We start from the raw sequence: 24,732 nt of genomic DNA on the forward strand, positions 1-24,732 counted from the left end.
GATAGCGCTGTGCTGTGTCGCGCTATTATTGGTTAGGCGATATGCGGTGGCGCGCTATTATTGGCTAGGCGATATGCGGTGGCGCGCTATGATTGACTAGGCGATATGCGGTGGCGCGGTATGATTGGCTAGATGACTACGTAAATGTTGACTCACCGTTACCTGCAGCTGGTGCGCACTTTCGACTCTTCTATTTTCACGTAAACCAGGCGTCCCTCCCGCGAGATTTTATTGCCACGAAGGGTACTAGCCAGGAAATTCCGCGTGGTCCAGAGCAAAACTGACCAAAGACACAGGCTGACTAAAATAATCCAGGCTTTCCCAGGCACTGACGGATACTTGATAGAACAGGTCAGAAGAACCTACCTCGCCTCTTGAACTCCAAAATCCCTCCCCCAGTATAGAGGGCTACCAAATCCACTGATGGACAGGGATATAACGGATGCAGAGGTGCGTGCGGGAATAATTAAACTTCGCTCAGGGTCGGCCCCTGGCCCAGACCAAATAACCAACAAGATGTTGAAAAACCTAGATGACAAGTCCATTAGTAACATCACGAAGTTTTCCAATCAGTGTTGGAAAGATGGCGTCATCCCTCAGGCATGGAAACACGCGAAAGTTGTATTTATTCCGAAATCGGGCAAACCCTTAACTTTCGAACACCTAAGACCGATCTCGTTAACCTCATGCTTGGGAAAGCTAATAGAACATATCATCCTAGCAAGACTGACACAGCACATACAAGATACACAGCAACTCCCAAACACAATGATAGGCCTCAGGGCCGGACTTTCTACGCAAGATATTCTGCTCCAGCTATCTCATGACATTATAACCCCTTGAGATAGTTTAGACACGGCGGCAATCCTGGCACTAGATCTTGCCAAGGCTTTCGACAATGTCAACCACGCTGCCATCATGGAAGGGCTAGAATCAACTAACCCAGGAACTTGCACATACAACTACATCAGGAACTTTCTTACAAACAGAACTGCAGTACTTAACATAGGAAGCGTCACCTCGAACACTATTTTACTTTCAGAGAAGGGCACACCGCAAGGGGCAGTGCTCTCCCCGCTCCTCTTTAACCTGGCAATATTAAACATTCCCAAAAAGCTAAGCCTGATCCCTGATCTGCAATTTAGTCTGTATGCAGATGATATCACTCTGTGGATGAGAGGTGGTAGTGACGCATACCTAGAGGAGACTCTGCAGAAGGCCTCACAGGTGGTAATAGGAGAAGCAAAGAAGGGAGGATTATCATGTTTACCAAATAAGTCTTAACTCCTTCTAACCCCCCTTAAACGAAGTAAACAGCAACACCCCGACATTAAAATACACATTAACGACAATCGCATTCCAGAGGTCTCATCACTAAAAATCCTAGCCCTTCAAACTCAGAACAACAGGGTAAACACTAAATTCCACCAGACAATCGAGATACATATCAACCAAACAATCGGTCTGATTCGCCGAATTTCAAACAGACGCAAAGGTTTAAAAGAAGATGAGAGGATCAGGCTGGTACAAGCATTTGTCATAAGTAGAATAAACTATTCTTTACCATATCTAAACCCAAGCACTGCAGAACTGAACAAAGGGAATCAGTTAATCAGAAAAATATATAAATCCGCATTGCACCTGCCCCTGTGCTCCTCCACAGCCCGGCTCGAGGGACTAGGAGTTTACAATAAAGCCGAAGAACTTATTGAAGCCCTCTTGTTAAATCAATACGGCCGATTATCCAAAACCCCTACAGGAGTACACATCCTGCATAATTTAGGTATCAAACATCCTGCTATACAAACTGGCGCACTCCCGATACCGCATGACACGCATGCAAACCTGATCATTAGGCCAATCCCAAGAAACATGCATCCCCTACACCACGTAGAGCGAAGGGAAAAAGAGCTCGAGCTCTTCAGACAAAATTTGAAAGCAAGCCCAACGTCGTGTATGTTGATGCAGCTGAGTATAGACACCACGAGGCCTACGGGATCGCCGCAGTAAACGCCGGAGGGTCCCCTTTACATAACGCAACTGTCAAGACCCTCAGTCCTGAGACAGCGGAAGAGGCGGCGATAGCCATAGCACTTTCACTGCAACCCACCCCAACCACAATAATCTCTGGTTCTAAAACCGCGACTCAAAATTTTGCTGCAGGCTTAATCTCCAGAGTAGCACTCAAAATTTTAAACCGAAATCCCCCCTTGTCCCCCGTAGAACTGGTCTGGACACCGGCGCACTCTGGCTTCGACGGAAACGAGGCAGCTCGCAAAATGGCCCGAGGCCTCACCATCCGGGCGGGAGCTAGCCTGTATCCAAACCACGGTGCTAGATCTGCAAGGGACAGACTAGTGTCTTACAATGAAATCACGCAACATTACCGCCTCTGCCACCATGTCTGCCCTCCGGCCAAAAAAAGCCTAACTAACGAGCAAGCACACATCTGTCGCCTCCTACAAACAAACGCCTTCCCAAACCCCGCAAGGCTAACGCACATTCACCCGTCAATATACCCCACACCTGATTGCCCCCTATGCGGCGCCCCAGACAATCTACCTCACATAATGTGGGCCTGCCCACAAAATAGCTTTCCCCTAATCACATCCGAGGAGCAGTGGGAGGAGGCACTGCGTAGCCCGGACCCAGGCTTGCAAACCACCCTGGTCACCCGAGCTACCGACGTCGCCGCTCGGCTCATGCCTGCGGCCACGAGTATCCTCTCAATAAAATGCTCAATAAAATGCTCAATAAAATGTTTTCTCTCTCAAACCAGCCTTTTACGCAAACACTGTGCGCAATGATTCTGAGCACGTATAATCCGGTGTCCTGCATTGTAAGGAAGATATGGCACACGTTATGACCGATGTGGTAACAAAATTTATTTGAGCTTGAAAGGAAAGGGAAGGGGAAGTGGTCAGCCTCCCATGTCCGGGAGGCCGCGAGCCCGCGCCGATTCCAGAGCTCGTTTCACCATCACCAGGGCGAGTTGCTGCTCCGGTGCCGAGCTGGTCAGAGCGGACTCCCACTGCTCAAGGGTGGGGGAGCGAAGGGGGGTTGGGTGATGCGGGCAGGAGAAGACTAGGGGGTAGGTGGTAAGAGGAAGGCCACTTGATTGATTGATTGTAGGGTTTAACGCACCGACGCAACGCAGGCGATGAGGCGTGCCGTAGTGGACGGCTCCGGATTAATTTCGATCACCTGAGGACCTTTAATGTGCGCCGAAATCTCGTACACACGGGCGTTTTTGCTTTTCGCCTCCATAAGAAAAGCGGCCGCCACGACCGGAAATCGAACCCGCGACCTTGTGCTCAGCAGCGCAACGACTTAAAGTGAGCCACCGCGGCGGGTAAGAGGAAGGTCACACGCTTGGCAGTTATGGGGGAAGAGGGATAAGGAGATGTGAGAGAATCGTGGGATTGTAGGAAGTTTCTGTCTGAAGGCGGCGATAGACATAGGCTTCATCTGGGGTAAGGGATGGGTGGGAATGAGGGTACTTTTTTCTGCTGCTTGTGTAGTGGAAAGGATGGAGCTATAGGTAGAGTAGATCGGTGTTAAGGTGGTGCTTGCAGAATCTGGACGTCCTGTGGTGTCTAGCCTTGCAGAGGGGAGTGCCCGGTTGTGGAGAGAGCGGGCTGCGGCATGGGCCGCTTCATTCCCAGCAAGACCAGAGTGGCCTGGGGTATAAACTATTGTTATCTCTATTTCTTCGGGGAGACCGTGAAAAATGGGAAGAGCTTGGGGGGGGGGGGGGGGGGGGTGCCAGGCCATGGTTGATAACACCGGCATGATTGCTGAGAATCGGTGATGATGGTCAGATAGGGCTGTTTTTGGTGGGTGGTGGTCGCTTGAGCGACGGTGAGTGCCTCTGCTGTGGGAACCGGTAGCTGCTTGTCGGTGGCTGCAGTGGCGAGATGACCGGTAGAGTTCAGGGTGACGAGGGTGGTGTGTGAACCGTTGGGAGTATGGGGGATATCCGTGTAGTGCGTTTGGGCGTCGATTCCATATCGCCTTGTGAGCGTTCTGACACGAGCTTCTCGCCTTCCCCTATTGAACGTTGGATGCATATGTTTTGGGATTGGGGAGACCCTAAGCCGCTGGCGAATGTGAAGAGGGATGCGTTGAAGTTCGTGAGTTGCAGACGGGGTGGTCCAGCGGATGGTGCGAGGCACGTTCCTGCCAGTGGGAGTAAGGGCCAATCGTTGTAGCTGTGAGGTTCGTTGGGCTTCCAGAATTTCGCTGAAGGTATTAGCAGGCCAAGTTGAAGCAGATGGTCATTGGAGGTAAATGTAGGAAGGCCCAAGGCAGTTTTGTAAGTTTTGCGCATTAGGGCGTCCAGCTGGCTGGTTTCTTGGGGTCTGAGATTCACGAACGGGGTTCCGTAGGTGAGACCGCTGACCATGAGAGCTTGGACTAGACAGCAAGTGTCTGGCTCTGTTAGACCGTATGCAGATCCCCGGATTCGGCGTATGAGGTGGATGAGCTGGGAGACTGTTCGGTGCAGTTGGGAGAGTAGGGCAGAGTCTGAACCTTCCCAGTGGAAGGGAACGCCTAATACCTTGAGTGTGGTAACCTGGGGGACAAAAGAGCCACTTATTACTGCGCCCACCCCTGACTTGTGGGTCAGGGGTGGGCGCAGCCTGGTGGCCTCTTTTGCGGGCGCGGAGGACCAGTAGGGCGGATTTAGATGGCTCGCAGGTCAGACCCCTGGGATAAAGGTAAGCAGTAGTCGTGTCGACTGCTTGTTGAAGGATGTTTTGTTGTTCACCGCTAGAGCCTTGGGTGGTCCAGAAAGTCAGATAGTCAGCGTAGAATGCGTGGCGGAGGCCGGGAATGGCTAGCAGTTTGTCAGGGAGGGGAAGTAGAGCTATATTAAAGAGAAGAGGCGAGATAACCCATCCTTGTGGTGTGCCCTTTGCCGGGGTGTAGAAAGTAGGCAAGAGTAGAGGGCCGAGTCGGAGTGTAGCTGTTATTTTCTCAAGGAAGGCTTTTACAAAGCAAAAGTTATTTACACCACAGTTCGTGGTACTGAGGTTTTCCATACATGGCTTCGTGGGTGACGTTGTCAAATGCGCCCTTGACGTCGAGTGTTAAGGTTGTTTTGGGGGAGGTGTGGCTCAGGTAGTTGACCACCTGTTCCTTGAGCTGCAGGAGGACGTCTTGAGTAGATAGGTGTTGCCGAAAACCAAACATTGTGAAAGGGTAGAGGTTGTGGTCTTCCTGGTATGCGGTGAGGCGCTGATGTACTAGGTGTTCGACGAGTTTACAGATGCATGAGGTCAGGGAGATTAGTCGAAGAGTAGTCGGTGTCAGTGGCGTGTTGGGTTTTGGGATCAGTATGATGTCCGAGTGTTGTCACTGCTCAGGTAGAGTTCCCCCCTGCCAGTGATAATTGGGAAGTTCGAGAAGGTCTTGAAGTGTGTCTTCGTCGAGATAGCGGAGAGTGCGGTAGGTAATATGGTCCTTTCCTGGGGTGGTTTTGCGGGTGAGGCGGGCCAGGACAGCCTGAAGTTCACTGAAGGTAAAGGGGGCGTCTAGTGCTTTGTTAGCTAGGTCCGTATAGCATGTGTCGGGGATGGGTGGGTAGGTAGTAGGGTCGCCAAAAAGCTGGTCACGGATCGACTTGAGGAGTCCTTGAGAGGTAAGAGCGCTGTTGCGGATTAGTTGATGTATTCTTTGGTTTGTGTATCTCTTAGTATTGGTGCTGTCGAGAAGGGAACGGAGGAGATGCCACGTTTTCTTTGTGTGGAGAGTGCCTTGGAGCTGATTGCAGAAGGAGTGCCAATTTTGTCGCTGGACATCTGCGGCATATGCTTGCGCCTGCTGGGTTAGGGGGGCTATGCGCTTTTTGAGTTTACGATTATGCTTTTGCCGTTTCCAGAGTTTAGTCAGACTACAACGCACGTCACAAATGTGCATACGGTGGGGGTCGACTGCCGGAGTGCTGTCGGTAAGTGCGATTTCTTGGGTGTGCTTTTTAACCCGGTGTTCGAGGGCCTGGGTCCAGTCACTTAAATTTTGGCTTATTGCAGGTAGAGGGGTGGGATCTTCACGGAAGGCGGACCAGTTAGTCAGGCGTGCGGTGCCCGTCCGGGTCGTTTTCTTTTTGGTTGGGAAGCGAAGAGGGAGGAGATGATGGTTACTGCCGAGTGTTTCCTCGAGACGGGACCAATGGATCCTGGAGATGTTTTTAGTGAATAATAAATCAGGTGGGGTGTTTTTGGTGACACTGTTGCCGGTGCGGGTTGGAAGGGTGAGGTCGTTTTGGAGGACCAACTGGTGGTTCTGGGTGGCGCGTAGGAGGGCCGTGCCTTGAAATCTCCGGGTGTTGAAATCTCCGGGCGTTGAAATCTCCGAGGATAAGTAAAGGGGCGTCCTTGGACAGGGAGGCGTCTTCGTAAATCAGTGCCTCAATGTTGTGGAGGTTATCGGATGGGGTACTGTAGATATTCAGGATGAAGATGCTGGGGCCAGTCGGCCTTGTGGAGATGAGCTCTACAAAGGTATGAGATACGGTTTGATTAAGACGATGTGGTTGGGCCGGATGGGAGTTATGTACGAAAGTGGCGGTGCGATGCTGGGGGTCTTGCGTGAAGGCGGTATAGTGTGGTAGGCCGGGGGTAGGAGTATTGGTCTCTTGCAGGTCAATGACATCCGGAGGATCTTGTTTGGTTAACAAGTCTAGCTGGTGTCGCTTGTTGTTGAGGGAACGGCAGTTACAGTGGAGTACGACGAGGTCGGTATCCGGGGGATTAGTCATGATAAAGGTGGTGATTGAGTTTCTTGGGTTGGTGAGTCGAAGCCAGGGAGTTCTGTATTCCTTGGATGGTCTGCTCTAATTTGTTTTGCCGTTCAGTTATTGCCTGGATGCCACTACATATGGTGGCCAGATTCTCGGTTTGTGATTCTATCAGTTATTTTATGGCTTCCACTATTTTCGTGTCAATTAGTGCACCAGTCTGTTCCGGACGGGGTGCTAGTGGGGGTGGCGGGGCTGAGAGGGGGGAGGCTGACAGGGTGTCAATTTTGGCAGTTAGAGAGGCGAGTTGTGCCTGGAAACGTTGCTGTTGCTGTTTAAGTTCAGCAATAGCAGCGGAGTAGGAAGGGTGGATTGGTGGTTGGGGTTTTGCGGGGGAGGGTTGGAGGGAGGGTGAAGTTAGAGCAGTGGGAGTAGAGCGGAGATCATCTGACCAGCTCACCTGCGGTTGGATGGCGTTCCGGTGTTCAGGGTGGGCAGCCGAGGATTGGGGGCTGGAAAGTCCTGGTCGTGGTAGGGCAGCGAGGTCTGGTCGATTGGTTGGTATGGGGGCTGGGCAGGTTGGCGGAATAACCGTGTTTGGGGAACCGGTAGAAAGCGTTTGGGGCATTCTTTGTTGGCAGTGGCATGGGGTCCATCACACAATTTACCTGCACCGAGGGGCACAGGAGTGGTCCGGTGACGGGTTGGCGATACCACAGGCCGGGCAGCGTGGCTTGTCGGGGTGCGGGCACACGTCTTGACGGTGCCCTTGCTCACTACAACCACGGCCGCTGGATGAGAGTGCGCCTATCATCAAGCGGCCGTGCTACAACATTGGCAAGTCTGAGCGGCGCGGCGGTTTGGACGGCAGCGCACCATTTGACAGTCTAGTTTAATGTAGTACGGGATTCCGAGTCCGTTGAAGGTAAGTAGAGCTGATCTCGTGCGACCCATGATGCGGGCGTGGATCAAGTACGGTCGGTTAGCGGCGGTGAGCTCAATGAGTTGGTCCTGCGTGATGCCCTCGGGAATTCCGTGAATCACTCCACGAGCAGTGCCCGGAGGGGGCTTCATATAGGCAGATACTGCATAGGTAGTGCTTCGGAGGGTTAATGCGGCGAGTTGGGAGAGTCGATCAGCGATATCTGGGTCAGGGGTGGCAGCTACGAGGAGGTTTTGGGCTGGCTGTACTTGCAGTGTGGCAGTCGCACGGAAGAGAAGGCCGGGGATCTCGCTTGCCGCGACAAGGCTGCATACCAGGTCACGAGTAGGTCAGTCTCCGGCGCGGAGGCCGTGATGCGGTCGGATGAAAGTTATAAAGTGGTTTGGCGGAAAGCGAGGAGGCGGTATTTTTCGGGCGGGGACGTCAGGCGTTGTAGCGTTTGTGGGGCGTACCTGGTTGTCAGTAACGGAGTTGTTCCTGCGGAAGTTTATGATTTGATGCCATGGGTTAGGTATCGGAGCAGTTCTACCTTTCGAGACGTCGAAATCCTTGTGGCCGCCTGCGCTGTTTCCGTTGACAAGGTCTTGCGCCGGCGACGATGTGTTGTCACGCGCCGTAGCGCAGCTGCGGGATGGCAAAGGGGGCATGGTAGATGGCAGGTGCACGTGCGCGTGCGGCTGCGGCAGGTCAGCTGGAGGCCGCCGCTCGTACTAGGCCTGTAATGTAGGCGTAGTGGCGGCCCCGGCGTGGTCGGTAGGTTCGATGGTCCTGAAAGGGGGGCTCGGCGATCGTAGGTGGCAAATGAAAACAATGATGTCCAGAGACGCCAGAGGTACTCATGGAGACGATAGGGGCACCAACTTAGTCAGGCAGGCGGAAAGATCGCGATTGGAGCGACAAAAACGGGAGTCGAAGCGGGGCACAAGCACCCGTGTCGGCCCTCTGGCGGCGATCCTTATGACCGATGGCAGAAAAAGAATAAAAGAAACATAATTGAGTTGAAAAGGAAATTGGGTAAATTTGGGTCTGGATGGGAATCGAACCCAGGGTCTCCGCAATTTGTGCGAGGCGAGTGTGGCCAAGGAACGAGGGGACCAGACGGGCGGCTATGCATGATGCCAATCAATCAGCTGCCAGAGCGGCGTGGCCATTTAGCAAGCTCCCGCTGACTTCGCTCGTGGGAAGCTGTGCTTTTTATTCTTTAACACGATCCCACCTCCCTAAGTTGGTTAGGGGTAGACTTTTACAGAATCGCTGAATAAATATTGTTTCACTCAACAGGAACGCGATCGCGCAACTCTATAGCATCCGGGAAACAGCCGAAGAAGGTACCCAAGTTGCCAGAGGGCAGGCGGCGAATTGTCTTGTATTTCAGCATTACGTGCTTGTCTAGAGCTTGGATGACGGCTGCGCGTTCGCCTCGTGCATAGAGAGAGCGAGAGAGAGAGAGAGGGAGAGTTGCGTGACTGAATTAGAGAAATGAGAAGTCGAATCAGCTTGAAGTATTCATCTTTCCATCCACTCTAAAGCGAGGTGACGGTTTGACGGAGCTGCGCTCGCCTGCGCAACACGCTGCCAATCGACAACAGTTCTGAAAGGCCTAGTTGCTACGGCGTGAGCGTGTTTTTGCTTCGCGAGAAATGGGCTGGGGTTCGGGGGCACGGCTCAGGCGCGTATGCAGAAGGGTATACGTTAACGGCATCTATTTTTTTACTGACTAAACTTGATAAATTATCGCCAACAACAGCCAGGAAAAATCTGCCGAGGATTCGACGTAGTGCCTCCTTGGCGAGCCTGATCAAATTCTCTCCCCCCCCCCCCCTTCCCCCCAGGGAGCCCTTTAGACTTGAGTTTCCTCGGAATGTTGCGGCCGCTGTATAAGTCGAGAACCCGCCGCGGTGTCTCCGTGGCTAAGGCGTTGTGCTGCTGAGCACGAGGATACGGGTTAGATTCCCGGGCGCAGCGGCCGCTTCTCTGATGGAGAGTAAATGCAAAAACGCCCGTGTGTACGAGATTTCGGCGCACGTTAAAGGTCCCCAGGTGGTCGAAATTAATCCGGAGCCCTCCACTACGGCGCGCCTCATCACCTGCGTTGCGTCGGCGCGTTAAACCTTACAAGCATAAAAATGTATACGCCGAGGACGGCGTCTTCAGGAATTGAACGGAGAGAGCGTGCGCAGCCGTGGAAGGCTAAGGCGTAGTCAGGAGTGTAAATTGTTGATGAAATCCCGCATCGGGCAATGAATCGCCGGAGCTAGTGTCACTAGATACCTTATCTAGTGACACTAGCCTAAGCCGACAAGAAAGTTAAAGACGTTATCGGCTGTATCTATGTAATGGCACGCCAACCAAAGTCACCGTTATCTCCGCTGTTTACTTCCCTACCTCTCCGACCCCTCTCACACAACGCTTTATTAACCCCTGCCAACGCGGTAAACGCTTAGTCTTGGTTCAACCAATTGCCGGCGTGTTCGTTTCAGTGGCGACGAGGATGGGATGAAAACGAGCTGTTAACTTAGTCCGCCATGGCCGTCGCAACCACGGGAGGATACGCGCAGCCCGCTGCAGTTTGACGAGACGAGCGACAAGTGGCCAAGCTTACCAGGTGCGGCTGGAAGCCTTCTTTGAGGGTAAGGGCATTACGGAAGACAAGAAGTAGCGGGCACTGCTGTTGTCTGCACTGACCACCCACACCGTGGACGTACCAAACGGGCGTTGCGCGCCGGACAAGGTGAATAAACTGCATGGTACCCCCAAGGATTAATCGCTTGATAATCGCAATGTTAATTAAAGAGTAAGGGACAATAAAAAGGGCCCATCTCCCCGCGAGGGGGACTCGAGTAAATGCGTCGCATAGGGGGTGGGTGTATTGCGTTAACGTTTAGTGTTTGGGGAGTTGGTGGTAGTGAATGCGTTGTATCAGCAGCTTCTTGACGTAGTTTGAATGAGTCAAGGATATAAGGCGCGTTCGTAGCCTTTCATTCTGTGTCGGTTTTGTGGCGCAGTGGGAAGAGCACCATGTACCTTGCGTTCCGCCCGCAGGGTCGTGGGATCGAAACCTGGCGCCGGTAAGTATTATTTTTTTATATAGTGTAGGGGGAGGGGTGCGGACCTGTTGTTGAGAGCGAGGAGGGTAGCGTGATGCGGGAGAGGAGGAGGGGGGAGAGGGCGCGCCTGCGCGCTGAGCTGTTGCGGACGGACATCGGACGCTACATGTGAGTTAAAGAAATGCTTTGCATTTAAAACAAAGTTAGATGCGATAGACAGAGATATCTGGGGGCAACCATTCGGACGAGGGCAGAGAAGTTTTCGGCCGGAGAAGCTCCCCCCCCCCCCCCCCGAAAAGGTCGCTAAGAGACGAAGCAAACTATGCAAAAAGATCGAAGCACAACGTGAAAAAATACTGTGGTGGAGTGAACCTATGCGTGATAATGAGCGAATTGAAAATGTCTTCGTGGGAAATTACAATCAGTAGTTTAAATATGCTGTACCGAAAGTTCATGATTTCAAAAAACGGCTTTTTTCAATTCATGCTTCATTTGGATGGCGAGGTTAAACGGAGATTAGGAGAACCCACAGCCGAAGTCAATGGAGTCGTAATAAATTTAAAGGGGTGATTATCTCCAGGCCCTGACGGCTTCAGTGCAGAGTTCTGCAAGACGTTTTCCGACTTAGCCCTGTTTTTGTTACTGGTTTTTAGAGAAGCGTATCAAACACACGTACTGCCACCGCCGTTTGCGCGAACACACGATGTTTTAGACCCGAAGTCTGAAGACGGGGAATCGCTAATCTGTTACTGGCTTCAGGCCAATAACCTTAATCAGTACAGATTACAAAGTATTGTCACGTAGCCAAAGAAGACGCAGCTGTCTTGAAGGAAAAACAAGTTTATTGTAGCGAGCTTGTGCTCCCCTAACAGATGAATATACAGGCGGCGAAGTAGCAGTCAATAAAGTGATTAGGCGAGTGTCGGTAAATAGAATGTCGCGGCGTCTGCTCTGCAGGCTTTTATCCTTTCGGCGCGAGTGTTTCTCGAACCGTTGATTTATATCCAGAACATTGTAGATCAACGAAGATTATTCCGGGCCAGTGACGTTAGGGCGAAAGGCCCTCCTTATCCGAATGAGATAACCCCTGGGGCATAAAAATAAATGGAACATGCGCTTCGCTTGGGACACAGATAAGACAGCCGGACGCAGCCGGGCAGTAAAAGCAAAAACATAAATAAACAAATCCAATGCATGGTTCGCGGCAGTATCAATGAACATAGTTGCTCAGAGCCTGGATGGAGTAATAACAGATGTAGTTGGACCACACCAGACGTCTGGTATACGGGGGAGACGTATACACTAACCAATGTTCATGTCGCGCGCAGTGTGCTACAATGTGATTTATTTTGTAAGAGTTGTCATGTTTCAAATTATTATAAGGGTTTTGATAAAGTGTGTCACGATATCTCGTTTTGCGTTCTAGAACATGGGAATGTTGGGGATGCTGTTTAAGACTGAGTACGCATGGCCTACGGTGAATGCTCCACAAAACTGTCAACAAACGTGTGACAAAAAGCAGCCCCTTCTTGTCTTCTGTCTCTCAGGGATGCCCAGCGTATACTTTCTGTTGTTTTTTAGGTTTTTTCAACCTCCCTTTTTAAGAATAATTCATGACACTGAGTTGCGCGGTTTTTGTTTTCACTCGAGTGAGGTGAAACAGCTTACATGCGCCTATGACGTAGCTGTTTTCTGGAAGACCAGGAAAGTGCCAGCAAAGGGATAATGATAACCAAGGACTTTTGCCGTGTAACGAATAGTTCCGTGAACTGGCCGAAACCTACGGGGTTTTTCACGGGGAGTGGGAATCGGCACCGTGTGTGCTTGAGAACATGATGTGGTCGCGCACGCCGGTGCGCTATCCGGAAGTGCCCTTGGACCATTACGAACAAAACGAAGACTACTGGGAAGGGAAACAGTAATAAGGTTGCGTGAAAAGACAACAAAGTGGAGTGTGGAAGGGCGGGGGGTCGCGCGTTGTCAGTTTTTGCACATGCCACAGTTCACAGTTTGCAATCCACTCTCCCCCCCCCCTCCCCCCCCCCCCCACACACATTTTTTTAGCCAAGCTATGGTATGTACGTGTTACAAGTCCTTCATTGTTCGAGAGTTCATGTTCAGAGAATGCATCGTGTGTTTTAGGTTTTCATGCAGTCATCCCCGTGAGAGCGCTCTAGTAGAACTAATCTTTTTCGCCGGGTGAGGGAGGGTAGTGTCGGCCTATGTCACATCTATATCCGACAGCTTGACACCCGGTTTTTGTTTTTACGAGACCCCTCAAACCGGCACCAGCTCAAAAAACTGTTCTCTGAACGCCAAACAGCAGGTACCGATACGCGCCGTACACCCCAAACCCAAACGTCAGGACTACGGGGAGAGAGAGAAAAAAAATTGTGCACACCCATGAGTTTCTGTATATATTCTAGAAAAGTGGTGCTTACCTCCAGAGTTGAGCATACTCGCAGTGTGGAATTGGCCAACTAAAGAATCCACCACGAGAAAGCTCCGCATTCAACCATCGTCGTAGTTAGACGAAGAGGTGCATATTTTTTTTTAAAACTGACACTCCAACATTCTTACCGTCCCTGTTAGAACTTGGATGGAAGTGAAAAACTTGTTTATTGCCTAGTCGACAAATTGCACATTATGTGGAAAACCAGGAAAAGTTTAGCATGTGTTCACGGAGTGCTGGGGCGCTATCTTTTTCTGGGAGGTGTTGCGAAGGACTCTTTAAAGAAAGACCACATAGCATACGAATTCTATCTGTACAAAGTGATAGCAGTGTGCCGTACGATTTCATCCTGGCTCTGGGCCTGCGCGCCATTTGGATGTCGAGGATGGCAGTGCGCCATGCCGATCCTCAAGCGTCCAGTGCGAGCAGGTACTTTGCACAAAGTATAACCATGCTGAATGAGATCGACAAGCCAAAGACACTGATTACGAGTGGCTGCCAGAGTTGAAAGAGCTGCATACATTTTATGTTTATTTTAAATTTCTCCGTCAGCCAAAGCATGGCAGACGGTTTTTAATCTACCCTTGACTCGATGTGCGAATAGATCTGCGTTTTGTGCGTTTCGATGTGCGTTTAGCTCTTCAATATAGGAGTGATATGCTAACAAAGACGTATTCAATGCTCAACCGTTGCGTTGAAAATTGAGTCGGATTGGAGTGTGGTTCCAGAAACGAGGATGCGACTGCTCATGTTCGAAGAAATATGTCTTGGGAGCATGCGGAGCGTAGTCTAATAATCACTGTGTAAATTATGGGAGCAATAGCGAACTCACCATCTCCAGGCTTTTTATTCAAAACTTCTGCCTCATGTCCCTGTGAATGAGCGTCCCATTCCACTAGTGCTTGCTGTTGTTTTTCGGGAGTTGGTTGAACTAGAGGAACTAGAGGAACTATAGAGGAACTATAGTGGCCGTGCTATAGAGTTCCGAACAGTCAATGCTACCCGGTAATGTAGATAAAGATCTCAAACGGCACCCGAAACCGAAACGTTAGGCTAAATAGCGTTCACATAGGCGCCGATATTGAAAATAGACATTGAAAATAGGCTTTTAAGTATCGGCACTATAAAAACATCACAAAAAGTTCTTTTAACCTTCAATTTATGCTCATGTGTCAAAGCGGCGCTACAGGAGCGCAAGGAACAGAATAGGCATTTTCCTAAAATCCTGTCCCTAATAATTACATAGTTAATACAATTGCTTATTCACCACACAACGTTGAAATTATTAATGTGTCTGTACCTAACACTCGGAGATATTCACTGCCTTTCAGAGCTTGGTCGCATACGGTGTGAAAATGCAATTGCTTATGGCCACTCGACGAACCACGGACATGTCAAAGCTCCCCCGCAGAGTTCAGGGGAAGGTCAACAACCGTAGAAACGATGGAGACAACGTCAGCGTACGTATACACCGAGCCAATGACCGGCCGAGTGATACATGCGGAGGAAGAGCTCGTCCAGACCGAGCCTTCTATAACGACGCTCTCACTAGTTCTGCAGGCGGATAAGCTGTAGAAGAGCCCCATCTACAACTCCCTTTGTGTCTTTCAGAGCAGCACCCTTCTTTGAGCAGCCAAGTCGGCTGTCAGCTCCAATGAGTGTCCCCATTCGTTAGCTGCTCTCCAGGCCAGAGAGGGATTCGGCGGACGCCAAGCCCTACTCTCCTACACTTTCTGAGCGGAGGCTTTGTAGGCGGGGGCACACGGTGCCGTATTGACTCTTCTCGTCACCCGGTTTAGGTATATTCAGCGTCAGAAAGGCGGTGGATGAGGCGAGTAGTTTTATGATGACGAATTTAGTGTGTCGCATTAGAAGGAGAAAGAGGGGGGGAGTTGGGACTTAGCATGAAGAATTTGAAGCTGCGCAGTCACTGCCAGGAAGGGCATTTGCGACTCGATGACGACAACTTCAAATAACCTGCGCTCCGTGCATTTTCATTGGGACAGTTGTGTTGATGGGGTTTTTTACTTTAGGGAGACGGAGAAAATTAAGTTGTTGCTTGTATCAGTAACCATTTACTTTTCCCACGCCGAATAAAAAAGAGTACATTTAACCATTTCACTCTGATGTCTCTGAACTAATACTGGCACGATTTTAGCACGAAAGTGTTTTATTCCAGGATACATGAAGATTTCTCTGACGTCATATCCGTCACGGAAATGATGCCAGTTCAACGAAGCAAGCGGCCTGTAAAGGGTGCACTCCTGCACACAGAGTCTTCTTGCGGGGAAGCAACCTTTAGTACCAAAAATACCTTATACTTAGGGTTGTTTGTTTTCGGGCTTTATATTTTAACACGGAAGTGTTTTATGCCGGGATACAACAAGATTTCACTGACGTTATATCCGTCACGGAAATCACGCCAGTACAGCTTTTCCGAAGCGACCCGCCAGCAGGATGTCGCTCGCCAAGCACACCCACAAGACAGCCACCAACCCGCAAATCATGCTCAGCTGCAGATTTCACTGCACATTTCCCTTTCGTGTTTTACTGATTTCTATGACAGAGGAATCAACCACAGTTTTTTGGATTGATTTAGAAACGGTTTCTTGGAAAGTAGTTTACAGCTTTAGAAGATATTTCGCACGGTCCTCCACAGACGCTGAAGGAGAGAGTAATAGATACGACTTAGGATCCTTGTACTTGACATGCTTTAAGGTTTCCTGGTGTGCAATCCTGTTCACATTACTGAAATATTGCCTGTGGTACGGCGGCTTGCGTTTCAGCAACCATGCGCACTTTCAACACCGCATGATTGCTTGTTTCGTATGAGCCGTCGGTGATTGGAGTTTAAAAAGACTCAGCGGCAAGTATGTGCGATAAGGAGTGAAGCCACAAGATATAGCGGTGGCGGTGGCCTCAGATGCCATACATCTGTAAAGAGGCGCTAATCTTGTCAAAAACTAAATCATCATCACAGGAATTTGTGGTTAACGAAAAAAAAAGTGCGAGACAAAACCAAATAGGAAGGGAAAGTCGAAAGGCTTTGATTTCTGACAAAGCTAAGGGGCGTATGTAAGAAGCACGTAGACCCAACAAGATATGTTGGCTGAAAAAAGTTTGATGTCTTCTGAGAGAACGAACCCACCCTTAACTTTTCTTCAGTACGGCGCATGAGTGTTAAGGGGATATTTGTTAACGCTGTCAGATTTCGCTGTCCTTACTTCGCTTTTATTTCTGTCAACAATTGCGGCAATCTCGTTCCTTTGTTTCAAAACATGGGTGTTGATCCTGTGGAGCACTTAAGGAGGCAAGAGTGACAATTCAGGCTTAGCTTGCACTAGTCGTGCAAGGCTGGAGAAACAGCAGAGCTGGCGGTCCTTCTCCCTTCGTCGGAGGCCCGGCTGTTGCACCTCACATGGCTTTCCGGACTTGCCGCTGAAAGTTCTCCGTGACTGGCAGGCCCGGATCGTTTCGTCCGCAGGCTTTCACATCTCTCACAAAGTGGACGGCGTTAGCACGCACTAGAACCCATGGCCAAGTCCAAAGCCGACGCGCGCACTACGAACCTAAAGGAAATGTTGTTTGACAGGAATGCGATGAATTGAATTAAATATTATAGAAAAGATCTCTCTGAAATGTAGATGATAAAATTTCTGCGAAAAAATTATCTAGGCGCCTTCAACTTATCATCACTAGTTTAGTAAGACCTTATCAAATTTCCGGTATTCGGGGTAGGAGCATTAAAAAAAACATATTGCTCGTTCAATATTTGGGTGTGTGTCTGTATCGGCAGAGCAAGTGGCCTTTATCCAAATCAACCTTTCAAAGGCATTTGATCGAGTTTCTCACAATTTTCTATTCGCACTATTGTCAGCGGTAAATTTAGTTGATATATTGTATAATAACATTCAGCTTCGTTACAAACAGTGCACCGCACAACTTGTCAACCACGTTCTGTCTGAGCCAGTTGCGATTTTTTTTTTGAGCCAGCAGGTTTTTTTTTCCCTCGTTATCCGGCGGTTAAGGTTTTTGCTTACGCGGATGTCATTGCGTATTTTTTTTATAAAAGGCGTCCAAGAAGCCTTTAATTTGTCCAGGTAATTTTGTGATGCTTCTGTAGCGGCTGTGAATATGAAAAAAAAAAAACACAAAACACACACAAAAACAAAAACAGAAACAAAGCAAAAACAAAAACAAAGGGTTTTTGGTTTGATGAATGCGGTGCGAAACCCTCCCTATATGTTCTGGCATTACTTGGGATAATGACGCAATTCAATACGTAGATGTGCCTTTGCACCAAATACGAAACACCGGGCCGCATTGGTCATTGGCACTTCAAAAAGTCAAGCACGTCTGTACAGGTCTGTAATGTCTTCCTTGTCACAAAACTTATTGATGTGCTGCAGGTACTTCATTGTGCGTGGTCTGGAGATCAGGCTCTACATAAAGTTATTGCTACTTTTGTGTGGGGTCTCAATGGGAACCTACGCGTAGAAACAATTTGTTTCTTCCATTAGTGTATCGGGGTGATGGGCTAACGCAATCGTTTGCACACCAGCTTGTGTCTCGTTTTTCTTCTATAAACTGACGCGTCATCCACTTATACTATACGTTATTCAACAGCGAGTAAGTTTTCATTTGCCTTTTTTGCTTGTCTCCACGTGTGATGTTAGTCCGAAGCAGCCATGGTTTTTTTTTAAAGGAGGCGGTCGACACTTTGAACTTTCTCACTGCGAGGTTTTCCCTGCAATATCTGTTTACCCTCTATATACCCAAAACGCCTTTTTTCTGGGGGTATCCACTCCCGCATGGCCACCTTCGGAGTATTAGTGCAGGTTCAGGTACAGGTAGATCATGTAGCCAGCTATAGAGCGCCATCTAAAATGCTCGGGGCTTCTAACTTTAATATCCTTACGCAACGACCAGCACCCGTAACTACAGACAAACAGAGACTGTTGGCGCAAAGTTAGGACATTACGGGAACTTTTTTCATAACGCCATATAGAAGCTTCAAAATGGGAAAACTTGCGCGAAAATTGCGCGTCACGAAATCGCCACGAAATTGTCACGAAGTGCGAAACTGTTACGAAATCGTTACGAAATGCGGTTCCACATCGGAGAGGTATATATGTACAGACGAAGAGATGGCGTGACTTGGTAATCGGATGCCGAAGGTCCCGACGCCGGGCACCTTTGCTTTTTAGTGCTGCCTTATGATCGTGTCGACTCATTTTTATCTTGCACCGTCGGGAGTTCGTGGGGGCACGGCTGTCTACGGCTACGTTGCCTACCAACTCGCCCTTTTTTTGTGATATTTTTAATCTCATAATGCCGCATGACGGGACATGATATGGGTGTCCTAAAAAAGGAACCTTCTTTATAACGCTTGAGTCAAATGAATCCTGATGACGGAAAAGAGGGGAGAGGAATGAATATTTCATTTTTAGAAGCACTATGAAGATGAGAACGTAATGAAAAGACTGAGACGGGGCGGATCGCTGTTTTCACCGCTCATGTTACAGACGAGTGACGAAAATAGCTGGCCAATATTTACTCTCAGAATGTCCTACAAGACAATTCTCATAAGTAGTCTGTTGTCAAGTGAACAATGGTTGCACCCGACCTGGTACATATGTACGCTACCCATAATTATGAATTTACGAATTGACGTTTATCACTGCGTTTATCAGGTCGAGATTACGGACTTTCACCGTATACTAGGGCCCTGCTTATTTTCGTGCAAATACGGCAGCGCATTGCACTGTACGCGATTCAAAACTTTAAAAAAGTTGTTTTCGGGCTATTAGGGTAACATAATGGCAACAGAGAGGCGGTCTAGAAGCTGGTTAAAGGGACATTAAAGGCAGAATTAAATCTTATTTTAGCTGAAAGATCACACGTTTTGTTGCTCTCTCGGCTTTTGTTCGACGAGGAACGATGCGTTATTTGCTGGAAACGAAAATTGGCGCCGCTTGCACTAGTGGTACAAAGCTGGAGAAGCAGCAGAGCTAGCGGCCCCTCTCCTTGCGTCGGAGACCAGGCTGTTGCCCCTCACATTCGTCTCCGAACTTGCCGCTGAAAGGCATCCATGACTGGCGGGCCCGAATCGCTTCGTCCGCAGGCTTTCACGTCTCTCCCAAAGTGGACCGCGTTCGCACGAGGTCCACTTCCTTGTCCGCCCAGCACTTCCCAAAGGAAGTGTTGTGCGCCCGGATGCGATGATAGCTCAACCGGATTGACTATTGTTTCATGACCCGAGGGACCCAGGTTCGATTCAGACCACGGGAAGCTTTTTTTATTATCTTTCCAATTGGCTGCACATGTTAACAGCGGAGCTGTTGTAGCTGGCCGTAATGTGTGGCGCATAACGCGTTAAAAATACCCAGAAGATGCTGACCTCTCGTGAGCGCGTGCCTCGCGGCTACCGCCGAGCGTCCCCGGCACGTGCAGTGGCTTTAGCAAAAAAAGAGAAAAAAAGACCTGGCGACAATCCGAGGAACGCCTCGCGTTGCCTAGCAACCAACAACGCCACAGCTGGCGCAACACATGTTCCACGGAACCTCGACGCCACCCCAGTGACGGCGCGCATGCGTCACACATGCGTCGCGCGCGTAAGCGCTACCGCTGCGCTCCAGCTGTCGTCAAGCGCTACCACGCATGTAATAATTGGCATGAGGAACACAACGATATCGATGTATATGACGATGGCTACTGCTCGCACAGTGCAAAGCAACGATAGAACATGTAAATAAACAATTTCAAACTTGTACAAATGCGTGGTAATGTGTCCTTCAGTACTCACGTAGAAAGAAATCCTGCAGCTTCGTTATGGTTCAAACCTTTTGCGACTTAGTGCAAGCTTCGCCAGTTTCTTTTGTTCCCCGCAGCCGCTAGCCTCGTACCCCTCGGGCCTTCAGGGTGACCCAGTGGTTAGGTGGCCGGTTTTGGGGGGTAAAGGTCCGGGTTTGATTCCGGGACCACCATAACCACATTTTTAAATGCAGAGCATTTCTTTAACTCACGATGTCACCCGGCGTAGTCGGCGTGCCTCGGCGTCCGCAACAGCCGTTCCAGGTGCGCCCTCTCTTCCACTCCTCCTGTCCCGCATCACGCTACCCTCCTCGCTCTGAACAACAGGTCCGCACCCCCCCCCCCCCTACACTATATAAAAAAATAATACTTACCGGCGCCTGGTTTCGATCCCACGACCCTACGGGCGGAACGCAAGGTACATGGTGCTCTACCCACTGCGCCACAAAGATGGAAGGCTACGAACGCGCCTTATATCCTTGACTCATTCAAACTACGTCAAGAAGCTGCTGATACAACGCATTCACTACCTGTGGGCGGAACGCGAGGTACATAGTGCTCTTCCCACTGCGCCACAAAACCGACACAGAATGAAAGGCTACGAACGCGCCTTATATCCTTGACTCATTCAAACTACGTCAAGCAGCTGCTGATACAACGCATTCACTACCACCAACTCCCCAAACACTAAACGTTAACGCAATACACCCACCCCCTATGCGACGCATTTACTCGAGTCCCCCTCGCGGGGAGATGGACCCTTTTTTTCTTGATGCGCGCACTCCCAACACTTGCTCGTGGGCTCCTTGCCTCCTCGCCATTTTACCTCGAATTTCAATGCTTTTTGGTGGGACGGACGGCTAATGTTTGGCCTAAACAGCTCCGCTGTTAAAAGTACCCCTAAATGGCAGTTGCACACTATATTACTGCCAGACACACTAAGGTGCGGTTAATAACCATTCTAGCTCTTTCACTGATAAGGGAACCTACTGCGGAAGAAGCGGACATGCTGTTGGTAGCTGTTGCAACGGCTGAGAGTCGCAGGACCACTGGACGTTCTAACCGTGTGTGGCTATTTAGCAGTTTTGTTTTACTCGTCAAGGATGACTGACGGCCACCCAATGCCAACCCTTCGTTTCACTCCTAAACAAAGTGCCAGTGAGGCTCCACGCGATTATAGTGACCATGTCACCGTCGTCGGAGCAAACGGAATGAGGAGAATATTGCTTGATTTTTGCTACAAAGGTAATATTTCACGTTAAAGTGTTGGTGATCACGTTATAGTTATGTATTTATGTATAAGCCACACATGTTTCAGGGCTAGATATGTGCGCTGCCTAACGCACGCACACGTGTGAACGTACCAAATGACATCAGGGGAAGGAAGAGTAAGTGTGAGGCACTCGCATTAAAAATGACGCGAGTATTTAATTTAGTGTATCGCAGCCCTTAATTTAATATCATTTGTTTGATTTCAGTGCATAAAATGATAGGAGGAGGTTGCTGGGGGCGATAGGATGAAGTGGGCCCGGAGGACGATCTTTTCTGAAGACAGCGTCAATACGGGCTGTCGTACTTAGTTGATTTACGAGGTGCGTACATCAGTGAAAAGAAAGGATGCATCATGTTTTCCGCTACGCACTATCCCCCTCAACGTCGCACGCAACTCTTGGCTCACATTCGCTGTGCTGCAACAGCTTGAAGCCACGCTTCGTTTACCCTGCTTTGTAATACATTTCTGAAACAAAATAAATAATACCAATCGCAAACGCACAAAAACGATGTAGATAACCTTAGAGCAAGAATGGTAATTGTTCAGCACGTCAGCCCCCGTCGCTCCTAGACCACGTTCCGCCTCTATCAGAAAGCAATAACGTTCAGTCAAGAGCGAGCTCTACACACATTGGGCGTGGGTGCACCGCTGGGTGGGAGTGAGGAGGACACAGGGGCCACTGTGGCTGTTTGGGGTGAGTGTGCGTGCGTGAGCGAGTGTGCGCTTGAGTTTGTCGAATTGAATGGCTATATATGGCGACCTGCTTGCCGAATCCTTGCCGGCGTGCGGACCAGACGGGCAAATACTGAACCGAGGGCTGCTTACTTCCCTCGTCTCGTCATCTTCATTCTCCCTTCGCCGATGTCACTACGGGTGGTGAGGTTGGCAATCAGAGCGCAAGAGCAAACGGGCCCCCGAGCGCAAAGACCGGCCGGCCAGTGTCAACATGGCCGTGCGCGACGACGGCGTACGTGAGGGATTCATCTCGGAGCCGAGACGCGCGGGCCATCATGTCTGCCGAAAGGTGCGTTTGCCGGGTTCCGACGCGTAGTCTGCTTCTGTGTGCCGACTTGGCACGCCTGCGAAAAGAAGAAAGAAGGCACTGAGGGAAAAGAGATTACATGTCGAGCCGAGGCTGTTTGGTAGACGAGGAAGACGCATGGAAGGGGAAGAGATGGTAAAGGAAAGAGGGTGGGGGGGAGGTTATAGACCTAAGTAGGAGGACAACACTACGAAGTCAGCAGTCGGAGAATTTGCCGCGAGTGAGGGCATTGTCAATCGTATTACGACGCGCCACTCCTTCCGATCACTTTGGCCGCCATATTCGTGTCCGTTGTGCCGTATACAGGTTTTTCACTGCGAAATGCAAGTTACGTACGAGCTAGACACATCTAGACCCACTCACTCACTCACTCACTTACTCACTCACACTGGCACTCGCACTCTCACACTCAGGCTCACTCACTCACTCACTCACTCACTCACTCACTCACTCACTCACTCACTCACTCACTCACTCACTCACTCACTCACTCACTCACTCACTCACTCACTCACTCACTCACTCACTCACTCACTCTCACTTCCTCTCTCTCTCTCGCTCGCTCACTCATCCACGGAAATGAAAATAAAACTTTAGCGAGCAACCAGCGTCATAAAGGCTTATATGTGCTACAAATCGCCCCCTCGCGCGTTTTTTTTTTTTTTTTTTTCAATGGAACAAGATTGCAATTTTTCTCACTGCTGAGGGGTCTAAAATTAAGCGCGCTCCTACCACTGGACGTGCGGTCATGTCAAAGACAAGCGCTGTTTCAGCTGCCTCCACCCGGTGTGACCGCCACACCCTTCCTTTAGTTCTCTTTCCCCCTCGGGTGTCATCCGGCATCACCCTAGGTTCAGCGGCTGGCGCGACTACAACTCGACGTCGAGTAGCGGCACCCCGTAAGCGCTTAGCCAGACCACGCTTCCCAAAAGGACAGAGTTGAAAGAGCGACAGAGGAGACGGAAGAAGGGAGGAATGCAAGTGGGGAGCGAGGGAGCCCGGAGAAGAAAGCACGCGAGCAGGCATATCGGCGGCGCTAGCGAGGCGCCTGTTGCAGGCACCGAGTGGGATATGAGTGGGCGTACGCCTGCCTGCTGCCGTCCTCCAACGCCACGGTGTCTCCGGGGAGCTCGTCGAGTGCGCAGCGCGCCTGCCGCACACGTGGCGCCCTGCCGCCGCGGGCCCCGATGCAATATGCATGCGCCCTTCTGTCTTTCGCGAGGGTGCCGCACTTTCTATGGAGCTTCCCCCTCTGCAACCGAGCCGCTGTGGGTGAGCGTCGCGCACCCGTTAGTTCTGTCTGTTTCGTTGACACACTGCTTCGAGCGCTCGGTCTCTGCGCATGCGTGAACGGGAAGCACGGAGCGCTCCCTACTCGTGACCCCGGAGTGCGATGTTTGTAGGAGAAAATTTAAACAGCAGGGGCGAGCGGAACTGGGGAAATGCGCTACCGCTGATCACTGCCAGCTGAAACGGTGGACTGATTGACATTGTGCGAACGGCACCCCCGTTGATGTCCGCGCGTAGTGGTAGCGTGACTCGCGTGGTTCTTGTGCGAGAGTTGACTCCAACCGGAAAATGACGCGCTAGATGTACATCTGGAACTGTTTGATCTGTAATGAACTGACGCGGGCACAACGAGTGTAAAGGAAGCATGGTTGCAAGAAAGAGTCCAACACGAGTGCTCGCTCAGACGGCAGCACCTAGAACACCGTACAGCGCGCACTGTGAGCAAAGAAACCCCAACTGAACTAACGTAAAAACAACCATGATTCATAGCCGAGTTGCGATGTTCACCCGCCGAGAGAAAGCTTGCTTGTTCTGCCGATGGCAGCACCGGGCATGAGGCTCGGATGCATGTCGAGGTCAAGGGACTGGAGGGCTTCCCGGAAAAAGAGTTAGTCAGCTCCTCGCGGCCCACTGACTCAGCCGTACGAGGAAGTCAATCCACCCCCTGCCTGCGAGTCGAACGGACTCGCCCCGACGTCTTTTCGACTCACCCCATCCGCTTATACATGGGTGGGTCGAGTCGAAAAAGTGAAGGAAGCTTGCACTAACAGGTATAGCGAAGCTCTAGGCAACCTTCACGACCATCACGACGGTTTAAGTTCACGATTGCAGCCGATTTGCTTCTTCTTCGCTGCCGCAACGACCTTCACTCCATCTTTGTTGCTATCACGGCGAAGAAGAAACAAATCGATGCAGCAGAACGAACTCACGGAACGCGCTCACTTAAACTAGGTGCCTGCAGGTACAACGTGTACCCTATAACGTATTCTGTGTCGAGCGGGTGGCGTGATTCCTCTCTCCACAGTCACAGCCGAGTGAGTAAGCGGTTTGATTCACGGGTACTAAATCACTAAACAGGGACATTGACATCACCCCGTACACCATTCGCTTCTTGCCATTTGAAGATGTTA

At 50.3% G+C, this 24,732-nt stretch overlaps 2 protein-coding genes across 2 annotated transcripts in view; both read left to right on the top strand.

Annotated features, from left to right (window-relative positions):
* LOC144174532 (uncharacterized) overlaps nt 1–24,732 on the top strand; it is a 598,699-nt gene that overhangs the window by 232,650 nt on the left and 341,317 nt on the right. The gene's annotated exons all lie outside the window — the stretch shown is intronic.
* LOC144174529 (vesicular glutamate transporter 1-like) overlaps nt 10,145–24,732 on the top strand; it is a 299,050-nt gene continuing 284,462 nt past the window's right edge. The window contains exons 1-2 of the mRNA XM_077703278.1: nt 10,145–10,416; nt 10,691–10,753. Of these exons, the coding sequence (XP_077559404.1) occupies nt 10,704–10,753 (50 nt within the window). The 5' untranslated portion in view covers nt 10,145–10,416; nt 10,691–10,703. The remainder of the gene's footprint in view (nt 10,417–10,690; nt 10,754–24,732) is intronic.

This window comes from Haemaphysalis longicornis, unplaced genomic scaffold (genome assembly GCF_048455015.1).
Source record: "Haemaphysalis longicornis isolate Haplotype H1 unplaced genomic scaffold, Haemaphysalis longicornis Haplotype H1 scaffold_3, whole genome shotgun sequence".
Classification (NCBI taxonomy): Eukaryota; Metazoa; Arthropoda; class Arachnida; order Ixodida; family Ixodidae; genus Haemaphysalis; species Haemaphysalis longicornis.